The sequence below is a fragment of the Prosopis cineraria genome, unplaced genomic scaffold (genome assembly GCF_029017545.1).
Source record: "Prosopis cineraria cultivar Desert tree isolate PC_DT_omini unplaced genomic scaffold, ASM2901754v1 PC78, whole genome shotgun sequence".
In the NCBI taxonomy this organism is placed as follows: Eukaryota; Viridiplantae; Streptophyta; class Magnoliopsida; order Fabales; family Fabaceae; genus Prosopis; species Prosopis cineraria.
Genome location: NW_026555405.1, coordinates 1 through 14,306, shown reverse-complemented (window position 1 = coordinate 14,306; position 14,306 = coordinate 1). Strand labels below are relative to the sequence as shown.

General features: G+C 31.5%; 1 protein-coding gene across 1 annotated transcript; it reads left to right on the top strand.

The window, feature by feature from the left end:
• Positions 1 to 775: 775 nt before the first annotated feature.
• Positions 776 to 6,096, top strand: LOC129295246 (subtilisin-like protease Glyma18g48580). The gene is made up of 11 exons (XM_054933744.1): positions 776 to 891; positions 997 to 1,106; positions 1,195 to 1,292; positions 1,935 to 2,099; positions 2,342 to 2,468; positions 3,016 to 3,565; positions 3,700 to 3,794; positions 3,906 to 4,181; positions 4,295 to 4,409; positions 5,007 to 5,223; positions 5,319 to 6,096. Exons 1-11 carry the CDS (start codon positions 799 to 801, stop codon positions 5,879 to 5,881), a joined length of 2,409 nt encoding a protein of 802 aa, XP_054789719.1. The 5' UTR covers positions 776 to 798; the 3' UTR covers positions 5,882 to 6,096.
• The last annotated feature ends 8,210 nt before the right edge of the window (positions 6,097 to 14,306 follow it).

The window sequence follows — 14,306 nt, the reverse complement described above, 5'->3', positions numbered from 1 at the left end:
CTTTAAACAAATTGTTAAATGAATTTTATTAATCAGATTTCAATACCGTTTTATGCCCCTAATGACTCAATGCTTAATGGAAATAATATACTTGTAACCGAGGTTTAATAGTAGATTAATCAGGTGATTAGTATTCCAACATTCGTCTAGGATTTTGACTTATATATAGGCATGTCTACAGATAGAACCACTTTGCTAGGCTCTTGAGTTTTTGAGCTAGTTCTTTTTTCCCCTGCCTTGTATGTACTGTGTTCATCTGTTTGAGTTACTTTCCTACTAGTATATGCTGTTACGTTGCCTTGCTTGTTTGCAGGAAGAGCTTATTTAATCCTAGAAAGCTGTCGATCTACCATACCAGTGTGCAGGAATAGTTTTTAAGGACAATGTCTTTCGATACGACTCAAGCTTTAGTTTCCTACCTACCACCAACACAACTCAGTGCAAAGAACTTGTCCTTTGGGTTCTACTTATATATATATATATATATATAGATTGTCCTTTGGGTTCCACTTCCTCCCACTTAATCTTGTCCTTCTCTCTTGGAACACTTCGAGAAATCTACATTAATTCAAGCTCCACAACATCACTACATTAGAGAGGCAGTATATGCCGACAAGCACATTGTAACAATGGAACCAGAAGCAAGTATGGTAGGCCCATTTTCTTCATTATATTAAGAAGAATACTGAAACAAAAGTTTCCCCATCCACTTGTACCTGAGAATGGATTAATATAAATAGACGAATTAGAGTTGCCATTCTCGCACATCGATCATTGTACTTGTCAAGGTGAAGAAAAATGATAGGCTTGACTATGTTTCATCACCTTCTTTCTTCGCTTCTGGTTTGCAGCTTCTTGCAGTTGCAGCGACCTGCACATGCCATTAAAAAGGCAAGCCAGCATTTGTTCTGGTTAATAATCTTTTATCATCGTCGATCAATCGATAGCTTTAAATGACTTATCCAATGTTTTCGTTTTCCTTTGTCTTTTGCATAGTCTTACGTTGTATACTTAGGATCACATTCTCATGGTTCGAGACCTTCCTCTGCTGATATGGACATCGCCACAAGTTCACATTATGATTTGCTTGCCTCAGTCTTAGGAAGGTACGCACTTCCCATTAATTTCTAGTCAATCGATTTACATGCTTTGGGCAGCAAGATCTGTACCTGACAAGAATAAGATTTTTGACAGTCATGAGAGGGCCAAAGAAGCCATGTTTTACTCTTACAACAAACACATCAATGGCTTTGCTGCATTACTTGAAGAAGAAGAAGCAGCTGAGATCAAAAGTGAGACCCTCACTTCAACTGGCTAGATCCTAAACCCTCTAATAATAAACATATTCAACTGTAAGATTTAAAGAAGCATACCTGTTTGTCGCACCGGTTATGATCTCTATGCGGAGTTACACGAACTCTGTCTTTGTTTTACAGCAGAAGAGAGAAAGAGTGGAAAGTTTATGTTCTGAGAGTATGCCGAATGTTGTCCGGTTTCATGCACTCATGTGCACAAAGCTCCCACTCACGTGGGACAGTTTTTATCATGCGTGCAAGAGTGCGGTGACTATTCCTCTCATGACTTTAAATCCTTAGGGGGAATTTTACACTCAATAACCCAGTTATATTGTACCAAATGACCCAAATTTTTTTCCATATTCTGATAAAGCCCTTTAATTTAAAGAGCTTATACGCATATGGGAACCCAACCTCAACAGTGGTGGAGGAACAAGAGCCGCACTGTTTGTTTTATTGTTGTGAAGTTCCAATACTTGGTTTATTGTTTTTTCACCTAACAATATCCTTATTTAACTACATTGCATCAGACGAGCGTATATATTTTAGCATCTCACCTTTCAAAATTTTGTGATAAATTAAAAGCAAAGGAGGTATATTGGTAATAATTGACATAAAATGGTTGCAAAATTGATGCAGAAAATCCGAAAGTGGTGTCAGTGTTCTTGAGCCAATCGCATAAGCTGCACACAACCAGGTCATGGGGTTTTCTGGGACAAGAAAGAAATGGACGAGTCATAGCTGACTCAGCTTGGGTCAAAGGAAGATTTGGTCAAAATGTGATTATCGGCAGTCTTGATACTGGTAATTGTATTATCATTTTGGAATGTCATGTTGTGTGTGTTCGTGTAGATAAAAGCAATATCACATCTATAAATTAAAAAATAAATTATGATAATATAAAATTTGGATATATTTAATTCAATGGCTTGAACTATTTTGACGATTCTAAAAATTTACATACTTTATATAAAGATTCTAACAATCTGCACGTGCGTGTTTATTATTGTTATTATTATTATTCATTGTGTGGTTTTATTGGATAGGTGTTTGGCCGGAGTCTAGAAGCTTCCGAGATGATGGGTACGGTCCCATTCCAAAGAAGTGGCGTGGAGGATCAAAATGCAAGCTCTACAGTTTGTCTGGCCGTTCTAACATGACTCTTTGTAACAGGTTTGATCAAAATGCAGTTAAATACATGTTCATAATTTCTTGTTTTAAATAATAAAAAAAATAATCTTTTAATCCTTTAACTTTTAATTCACTTGTAATCTAATTTTTTAATTATGACTTGTTATGATTTAATCTCTCAACTATGACTTGCTGTAATTTTGTCACTTAACTTTTGATTCACTTATAATTCGATCTTTATTTTTCAAATTTTTAAAAAAAATTATCTTTATCAAATAAAATAGATAAAAAAATACTCATCTCTTATTCTAAAATACTTTCCTCTTACTCTTTGAGGTAGGATCTAAACTAACATAAAAAAAAAAAAAAGAGAGCTAGCTAACAAAATTTGAAAAATTGAGTTATAAACGAGTCAAAAGTTAATGGACTAAATTGCATTGAGTTATAATTGAGAGATCGAGTTATAAGTGAGTTAAAAGTTGAAAGATTGAAAGATTAATTTTTTTATAATAAAATTGTTAAAACAATAAATTTTGAAGGATAGGAGGAAGGATCATTTGTATCTTTTGATCATTATTTGGTAAAACAGGAAGCTCATTGGAGCCAAAACCTTTTATAAAGCCTATGAGATAAAACATGGAAGCCTGGGCCCATCAAATGGTATCAGTGCTCGTGACTTCGAGGGGCATGGGACCCACACACTGTCAACAGCCGGCGGCAACTTTGTTCGGAACGTAAGTGTTCTCAACAACGGGAATGGCACTGCGAAAGGCGGATCTCCGAGAGCTCGTCTTGCAGTGTACAAAGTCTGCTGGGGCCGTGATAATTCTGAAGACTGCACTGATGAAGACTTGATTTCTGCTTTTGATCATGCCATTGATGATGGTGTCAATGTGCTCTCTGTTTCCATCGGCCGAAGTGCCGTCCCAGATATTAATGACATGTTGACAAATGGGATCTCCATTGGGTCCTTTCATGCAGTTTCTAGAGGCATAATAGTGGTTGCCTCTGCTGGTAATGATGGTCCTGAACTTCAAACTGTATCGAATGTAGCACCTTGGATCTTCACTGTTGCTTCCGGCTCCATAGACAGGGACTTCACTGATAATATTACTCTCGGTAATGGCCAACGCATAAAGGTATATATGGCTTGTTCTTTCAAGTTTCAACAATATTAACCTCATTATTACTGATATGGCTTAAAATTAAGTATTAGTTTGTTTCTCTAACTTAAACTACGTCAATTTTAACTAACAAAAACATGGACAATCAGGGGACAAGTCTTGCCACAAACTCGACATCTCAGAAGTTGATTCCCGTGGTCATTGGTGGCAATGTCAAGCTTCCTAATGCGACATTTCAAGACGCGTGAGAATGAATGAAATATATAATTTCTCGATTCTTCATGCTTTAATTAATTAGCTATCAGTATATGATGGATACAATATAATATACATTATATTTTGGTTCCTGTTGTAGTCAACTTTGCAGACCAGGAACTCTTGATCCTACAAAGGTAAGGGGTCGCATATTGGTGTGCCAAAGAGGAAGGAGCTTAAGACCTGTGGACAAGGGTGCAGAAGCAAAGCGTGTAGGCGCATTGAAAATGATTCTGCGCAATGATGAGCAATTTAATACAGCTACAGCTGATGCTCATGTAATCGATACTTCCAATGTTCCTACTAAAAAACCTCCGCCGCCCCCAACTCATCATTCCCATGGTAATGATTTGTCGGACTATCTCGACAACAATAAGTAAGTTATTACATATGCTAATCCCTTTAATTTGAAGTTGCTTGGAAAAATATTTAATTTCCAATCACAGGGGCTCCATTTATTCATATATATATATATATATATTGGTGTAGGAACCCGCTTGCATTCTTGGACAACGCAAAAACAATTATCCCAAAAAGGCCAGCTCCAAAAGTTTCAACATTCTCATCCAGGGGACCCAACATGATTCTACCCTCAATCCTCGAGGTTATACATATGTATATATCCATATGGTTAGGTTGTACAAATATGAGAGGCTTTAGAAAGATTAGAAAAATCTTACATCGAATAAAATTAGGCTTAATAACCACTCTCTTTAGTTCTATGTATAAGTCATTTCTAACATTTTTACTAAAACCAAAAAAAATCTTAAATCTCATTTACTTTGTATAAAATTCAACAAGTTTTTAACTTTACTTCTATTAAATATATATACATACTTTAAAAATAAAATATTTTAACATTTAATAACCTTCCCCACATTTAATAAAGGTAAAAGGGTAAAGATAACACAATAATCATTGAGGAATTTTATATAAATAAAATCAAAACAAATATTCTTTCTATTATATAAATAAGACAAGAAAAGTAATATATAATTAATGAAAACCATGGACCCATAAACTTAAGCATTAAAATTTTAAATTAAGATATGGTGTTATTTCACTAATTTTGCTCGTTTTTCCTTTCTTCCATTTTAGTCACTCCCCATTCTTAACACGCATTCAATCAAGGACATGGTTCATGATCTTTTTGTTTTCCTGTGGTAACTGTTTTTTTTTTTTTTCTTATGGTTATTTTCAGCCTGATGTAACTGCACCAGGTCAGGATATAATTGCCGCTTATTCCTCTGCTGCAAGTCCCACCAACCTAGATTCGGATGTAGGACGTCACTTTGACTATAACATTCTATCTGGAACTTCCATGGCATGTCCTCATGTTACTGGCATTGTTGGTCTTCTTAAAACTCGCCATCCTAGTTGGAGTCCTGCAATGATCAAGTCAGCCATCATGACCACCGGTATTATGACATGCATTAGTCTGTTATCATGTTTACAGTTTGCTCTCTCTCTCTCTCTCTCTCTCTAACAAGTATTCAAAACTATGTCGTTTCAGCAAACATACTGGATAACACCAATGCGCAGATTCGGGACGAGCAAGATGATGAAGTAGCAACTCCATTTCATTATGGTACAGGATTCGTCAAACCCAACCAAGCAATAGACCCAGGTCTTGTTTATGACCTCAAGGTTTCTGATTACCTCAATTTGTTATGTGCCTCTGCTTATGAGGCAAGATTAGTGGAAGCCATTAACTATAACAGGCCATACAAATGTCCGAGGTCTTACAGACTAGAAGATTTCAACTACCCTTCCATCACATTACCTTTTCTGGGTGTGAAGCCTGTAAATGTTACTCGCACTGTAACAAATGTTGGACCTCCAAGCACGTATACTGTAAATGTCACAGCCCCGACAGGAGTTAAGGTTGCTGTTCTTCCGACAACTTTGACGTTTCAGAGGACAAACCAGAAGAAGAGCTATCTGGTGATTTTGCAGGCAACAAGTTCAGCCAAAACTTCAGATCAGCCTTCATTTGGGGAGCTGGCATGGACAGATGGCAAGCACAAAGTGAGAAGTCCAATAGTAATTCCGCAATACAAGAAAATGGCTATGTAGATTAATTTCAATGTTAGGTTGCGCCAACCCAGTGTGTGAGAAATGACAATAAAGTGGGACATAGTGTTTTTAATTAGTATATGCTCAGATGTGAGGATGTAGTACTAATCTTCTTTGGCCCAAAAAAAAAAAAGATCTAGTATTGATCTTTCGTCATATCATAATAACAAAGTGACGGGTCTACTCATCTGTAGGTCCTCTCGCAACTTTCTCAACTTCAATTTTGTTGCTTTTGTATTAAAAAAAAATTGTTGCTTTTTTTATATATACAAAGGAAGCAAAAAAAAAAGAAAAAGAAAAAGAAAAACGCAAGCAACAAAGGAAAGCAAAAAGACACAAGATGGAGAGCTTAAAGTGGTTTCAGATATTCCAAGAAATTGGCACATGCAATGCCGGATGATAGAAACCAAGTGCCGCTCCCAAAGAACGCTTCCCAAGAGAGTCAGCCTCAATATTTAGAGCTCAATTATGCATGGACCCACTTCTCAGCTCTAGCTAAGCAGCTCATGAATATCTATGATAAGTCCACAATACATATGGACGTCCACGTGCGTTCCCTCCTTTTATCAGGTTCACAACTTCTGTGGCATTACTATGCAGAATTAGGGAGCGGCATCCATTATCCCATGCAATCTTCAGACTTGTTAAACATGCCCATAGTTTTGCAAAAAAGGCATTGCCTTCTTGTAGCCTAAGCATAAAAGCTCTCAATGGGCTGCCATTATGGTCCTTCAATACTCGCCACAACCTGCTGCATCTGATCACTGTGAAAATGCACCATCCACAAAAAGTTGCAATCTGTTTGGGTTATACCCACTAGTCAGGATATCAGGTCTGTTCCTACCTGGTTTCATCTCTCGAAGATCTTACTGGTCTTGCGTCATCCACTTTAAGATGGCCTTCACATGATTTGTGATCAAAGCATTTGACTGAGTAGTATTTTGGAAAATACAATCATTTCTACGCTTCCATAGAAGCCAGCACACTATCGCGAACCAACTCTTCCAATAATCATTTGCCATGCCAACATTTATGGAAATATTCATTCGGCACCAATCCCAAAGTTGAGCGTTGAAGAATTGATCTACAAAATCTGGTTTAACAAAAGCTTTCCACAAATCTTGGACTTCCAAGCAAATGCTGAAGGACATGAAGAATATCCTCACCCGCATCCTTACGCCACGTGCAACTCGCATCATTACTTAAGTGCTTCTAAACATGAAGTTTATTGGTTAACAACCTGTCATGTAGTACCATCCACATAAAAGATTTGCATCTATGGGGAATCCTCATTTTCCAAATTTTACTCCATAGTGGGTTCAACGTTCCCTCCTTCCTAAGATAAGCATATGTAGATTTCACAAAAAAATAAAAAATGGCCGTGCTTTTCATATTCATTGAAAAAATTTGTTGCTTTTGTAGATCAAAGATGGATGCACAAGCAAGCATCACACCTTCATTCGACATTTTTTCCATAATAAATTAAAAATTACAAAAGTAATTATTAACTAATATATAATAAAGAAGAAGAACTCATGTGCTCCAGTCATAAAATTTTCAGTTAATATACAGTGTTATTTCCCCAACTTTTCAGCCATTCCTTCTCTCCCACCATTTGAGTCTCGAAAATGAGGATGGAATACTTTTGATATATTCATTAAATGTGACTGCATATATATACAAAGAATGAGTTAAGCTATTCATTATTCGTATAGTTTTCTATAAATTTTATTATAGAGAGAGAAAAATTTGTAAACTTGATTCATAAAATTTTGAGTTAATATATCAAAAATGGACTGGCCTCACAGATATTTCGAGAATACCTTTGATATATTTATTAAATTCGACTACATAAATACACACACAGAGAATGAGTTACGCTATTCATTGTCTGTATTGTTTTTCATAAATTTTATTATACTACTTTCCATAATATTTATAATGAACTTTTAATTGAATCAACCATGTTAAAAAATTTGATGTGAATTATATTAGTTAATTAAGAGTAGTCTTAATTTCTTCAAAAATTACTGTAACATTCGTAAACTACAATTAATTAAAAGTCTTAACTTCTACATTTTTACCTTAAAGTTAAATGGATCGTTCAAATGAATTAATTAGACATGTGAGATCTTTTGAAAATAATTCATAATTACTTTACTTACTAGATTTTATAAAGTATCTAATGTTAAGGATCAAATAAAATTTCTAAAAAATATCTTAAGGAAGGGAGTATGTATTGATATATATATTGATAATAACATAAAAATAAATATAATTCATTTTACAAGAATTTGTGTAATATTAATTGATTTATTTTAAAAATGCCATTATCAATTTTCAATGAGAGGATAGAGACAGAGAATATATGTTTTTTAAAATTTATGGTATTTATTATAGGTAAAAATAGAAATCAAAATAATTTCTAGATAATTTTAATGATACAACTTAAGGAATATTATAATAGTTTAATATATACACGCACACAAATCACGAAGGAAAGCACATTCCATATCCCATACATGTGATGCTTGCAAGGAAATGTACATGCCAAACATTATTTTGCTGATGGAGTCCATTTTTCTAGTGAGATGCCAAACTTTATCAGAGTCTTACATTAGATGATCTTTACAAAATTATTTTTTAAAATTAAAAAAAAGGAAAAAGAAGCGTTCTTGGGGTTCTGTGATTCTCATGATTGATGGGCTCGAAATCCTTCTCTTGCTTTCATAAAGAGACTGCTTTTCCAAAAAATTCGCAGTTTCGTGGTTGGGCATATTCGTTTTAAAAGAATGTAAAATAGAAGTAAAATATAAAATCAATGAGATAATGTTTGATTTAAAATCTCATATTTAAAATTTATGTATTTAAAATTATTTGTCTAGATAGTGGAAAAAAATTAAAGGTGAACAAGAGACAAGTTATGATTCAAAGCAAAAACAAAATTTTGAAAGTGACAAGCTTATCTTTATTCTTCAATTGGTGAGATACTGAGATGCAAGAATGAGAGATGAGAGGAGTGATGAAAATAACAAAGATACTGATGGTAAAAATATGAAGAAAAAAATGATAGAGTTGAAATAGTTAAAATTTCAAATAATTAAAATCTACAAGAAAGTTAAAATTATAAAGAAATTATAATAAAACATGAATTTGAATTTAGGTCAAATCTAAATCTAAGACTTTTATCTATTTAAACGGAGGATTTGAACCAAATCCTCATGCATCCAATCATATAGACTATTTTACTTTTTTTAATTATTATAAAATATTGCTTGTAAGTGAATTGGGGGGGGGGGCATTATAGTACAAGGAGCTCATTTGGTTTTATCTCCTAGCACTTCCTACTTAAGTGTGACAAACAAAAGGACGTATATGTTGTCGGTCTCATTTATATGATATACACTTGTATATTTATACACATTCCGATTATCGCCTTCGCTTTTTCTTTCAGTACTATATGCAATAAATTATTCAGGAGCAGATGATCAATCTCCACTCCATAATTCCTAACATGATACAATCAGCCTCTACTTACTGTATTAAATAATTTGATGATTGATTATTTTATTATCATTACTATAAGACGTGGAATCTGGCTAACTTTTAGGTTGTTATCCAAATGATGAATGGTCTTGTGTGTTGTTTATTATTATTTTTTTGGAATAACACTTAAGCCCCATTGGGATAATTTTATTCTAAGAAAGTCCCCACAAATTTTAAAATGTAGAAGTCTCCTAGGTCTTTAACTGGTATTTTCATATAATGGAATTTGTTGCTGATTTTAAAATTGAAAAAATGAGTTGCAAATTTAACAAGACAAAAATGCAAATTTGGGAGACAAAGTTGCAAATTCTTGGAAATGTCTAAATAATGGTATGTTACCTTTCAAATTTAACCATTAAGCTTTGTGTTCCCTACTGAAAATTGGGAAAGCAAGTTACAAATTTAAGATGACCAAATTGAAAATTTGGGAGCCAAGATAAAGTTGCAAATTTCTAGAAGTGTTTAAATAATGACTTGTTTCTTTTTAAAGTTAATCATTAAGATTTCTATTCTCTATTAAAATTGAAAAAATGAATTGCAAATTCAACAAGATAAAATTATAAATTTGGGAGACAAAATTGCAAAATATCAAAATAAAAAAATGTGAGAGACAAATTTGTAATTTCATCATTTTGAATTTGTAACTCTTTTTTCCCAATTTAATAAGGAACACAAATATTAATGATTAAATTTAAAAAGTAATGTCATATTATTTAAACACTTTCAAGAATTTGCAACTTTATCTCCCAAATTTATAGATTTATCTTCTTGTATTTGCAACTCATTTTCTTTATTTTAAAATTAAAAATAGATTGAACTATATAAAAATACCAAATAAGGACCTAAAGGACTTACTTTACATTTATAAATTTAATTTATTTGGACTTTATTTAACAAATTAATGATCCCGTTGGAACTTAAGTATCGTTCTTGTTTTTCTGTGCAGTACCTAGTATTTAGGTCTACTCCATGTCGACTTGAGAAGACTTTAATGAGGGTCAATATTAATTCAAAATGAGCCAAAAATAAAACTCTTTCAAATGAAAGCGCTACCACCATTATTTTTGCACATCTCCAAAGCTTGAATTCGATATCTTCAATTAAGCTGGTACAACTCTCTAACTAAGAAACGTTAAGTGGTAGATTCTACTGTAGTGCGTTCTAAAGTGTAAAGCTGTCCCAAAGAGGAAAATAAAAAACTAGATATGGCCGTCTTTATCTCAAAAGGGGGAGTAATTTATATGTAAATACAAGTGTTTTGTTCACCCAAAAAAAAAAATACGAGTGTTTTCTTCTTTCACCAACTGAACATATATTAATTTAAAAATAAAAAATTACGCAAATTTCCTAACTAAATGGACATTGTAGTCTGATACAATCTGCTGAAACTTGAGCTTTTTAGGATTGATTCTGATTTCTAGAAATAAATTAAGTTAATTTTTATTAGAAATAAATTAAGTTAATGTTTAGGGAGCTGAATTGTTCGTGAGCAGTGACATTTTGCAGATTTCAGGCAATGCATACAAAAATGCGTTTAGTTTTGTACAATAATTAATTCATATTAGTGCCAAAGGTTACTCTCAATTTTCATAAAATAAGGTGAGCGCAAGGAATTAAGTTTAGAAAATATATTAAGTCTTCTAGATAATACAAATTTATTTTAAACAAAGTACGTTGGCATAAATTAATTTTACTTGATAAATACGTACCAAGCGCGTGATATATACATAAAATAAAATTCAAAAATTGTTTACATCTAACTCTCCATGCAAAACTAAGGATAAATTACTATTAAATAATCGTTAAAATGAAATGTTAAATCCTATCAAAAAAAAATTAAGTTTTAAAAATAATACAATTTTTTCATATGTAAGATGTAAACGCTCGCAATTTATCGGTAAGAACGAGATGAGCAGCTGTAAAATCCTCAACTAAGCATAAAATTAATTCAATTTCTTATTAATCGTCACTCTCATTATCTGCCTCAGCTGCTTCGCACTAATCTTTATGACGTTATCAATAGTTCGTCATGGCAATTATTAGCATTGTTCGGTCAAATTATTTTTTTAGTTATGTGTTTTTATTAAACAAATTTAATTTAATTTTAGAGTAAAGCATGTTTCCTTCCTTAAGTGATAATTCTCTTCAAATTTTATTTTCGACCTTAATTTTTTCTAATTTTAATTTTTTCTTCTTAATATTTTTTATAATTTATTTTCTTCTTTTAATTCCATTCTTTTTAAAAAATAATTTCATACTTTGGCTTTATGTGGTATCAATGTAGAGTTAAAACTGTAGTGTCGGCCATAAAAATGTCATGCTTACAATACGATACTTGTTCTCTTCTTCGATTTTGTGTCCTATTTTAATAATTGGATAAGTTATGAATTTTGCTTGATTAAACAAATAATTGATGTCATTAGTGTTGGTCATATTCCATCAATATAAAATTATAAGAAGAGGAGGAATAAAGTGAGCTGGGTATAAAGAATTTTTCAAAAGAAAAGGTGAAGTATAATGAAAAGGTGTTATCTTTCCATTAATTAATTGGAAAGTTAAGGAATGATTATTAAAGAGCATTTTTATGCCTAAGCTATTTGATTAGGAGTGTTTGATATGCTGAACTTACTTGTGATATAATTTTTCCCTTCTAGCCTACCATTAAAAAAATTAAATTTAATTATTAGTTGACATAAAAATTACAAAGAAAAAAAGAACTTTAAATATCATAGAAAATGACCCATAAAAATTACAATACAAAAAAGTACCTTATAAGAAAATTAATATTGATTAAGTCTATAAAATAATGTGATAATGTATAAGTCTTTCTCTAAAATTTATAATCCCTCCTTCAAAAAATTAAAGCAAGTGTAAAAAACATGTTCATTTATAAATAATAGATAAACTAGTTAAGTTGTAAATTTATGAAGAATGTGTAAATATTAAAAGTTATAAATTGTATGTGAAGATTTGTAAAACAAATATAATATTTTTTAATTATTTATTGATGTTGTTTCCAATAATTGTGATCCATTCATTACCCAATAGCTGGTTAAATTGGTTAGTCAACATTGTATTTTAGGCTTTTATATGGGTAAGAAAAAACATTTGCATCCAAATATTCATATGGTACTTAAGTGAAATTTTATGGGTCCTTTTCTATAACTTTTAAACCCTTTCCTTTAATTTTTTTAAATTAACTAATGGTTAAAGTTAGCATTTATAATGACAGGGTATCCAATGCATCATTTTTAAATGTTGAAAGAAAAAATGACACTACATGTAAGTTTAGGATATCGAATGCTCCTAAATAAATAATTAAAGAATAAAAATACTCTTTAACCCTTTTTAATTTATCATTTTGAGCGAAAGTAAGACATTGAATACAAATTTTATTGGAAAAAAGTAATATTACCAAAACTTACCCTGTGACGACCTTGGTTTAAAACTAAATGAGGGAATGACATTAAAGGACTAAAATATCAAATTGACTAAAGAATCTTTTGTACATTATTAGTAAAATAAAATTGATACTCTTATTTCATGATTTACAACCCTCAAAACCAAAAAAAAAAATTGCAAGTGAGATTTTCATTAATTTGTAAGGAAAAAACTTGTCAAATATATCATTACTTGATAATCATTTTCCTTTATAAATTAATGAATCTACTTTAAACTTCGTGTTCTGAAAGTTTATATGAGTAGCAAATTATTAGAAATGATGATATATTTGACAAGTTGTTTTTAATAAATTCGTGAATTTCAGTTGCAAATTTTTGTTTTTAATGTTTGCAAATCATGAATAGCATCAAATTTTAGACCAATTAATTAAAGGTTTTTAGTCCTTTAATGTCATTTCCTCATAAATTAGTCAACAATACTTTTTTTATATATGGCTATGTGATAACTAGGTCAAATTTCAAGCATTATCGAGTTCAATTAAAGGTGGCTCTTTTGAAAGTATTTTCTGCATTCACAAGAGCTCAAATTTTAGACATCATACTTAAGTGGTATTAGAATCCCTTTTACTAGGATCAACGCCTATTGGTTTAATTAGCAATACTAATACCAGATGATTTCAAAGAATGCATCCCTTTTTATGATTTTGATCAAAATGAGATAATATAAAATTTGAAGGACTCCTTTAGTTTACTTTCCACCTGGACATCCATACTCATTTAATTTGTTTGGCACAACTTCTGAAAGTAAAGCAAGTTTGGTATGACTTTTTAAAATAATTATTCATTATTTTAGAAGTGAAAAAGAGAAACATCGCTTTGAAATGTTGAGATCATCAATCAATGTACAAAGTCACACTATCCTTACATAAGTTATGCATAATTCATGTTGTCCATCACTTCAAAGTTCAACCTATATGCAAAAAAGAGGTCCACAATCTTTTAATTTTTTCTTAAAAAAAGAAACATTACAAGTTAATAGTTAAAGTTTTACTAAAAAGGCAATACTATAAGCAATTAAGCTCAAGAAGTCATTTTAAAAAGATAGATAATAATTTGTGGTGTAAAATAGGAAAGAGAGAGAGGAATAGAGAGAAGAGAAGGAGAAGGGAGAGAGGAAGAAGGAGGGAGAATGCTAAAATTCTCAAAAACTCTTATTTAATAATACTCAAAAGCTGAATACAAGGTGAAAAACCTAACTTTATTTATATAGCTCTAAAATAATAAAATAATAATAATTTAAATTCAAATTGTAAATCCTAAATCTAAATCTAATCTTAAAATATTGACATTTAAGATAACAATAAAATAAAATAATAAATTCTAATTCTAATGGATAAATATCCTTATTTAAATATCCTAATGGACAATCCTAATATCTTAGATAAATCTTAATTAACAATTATTCTCCTATCTTTTTT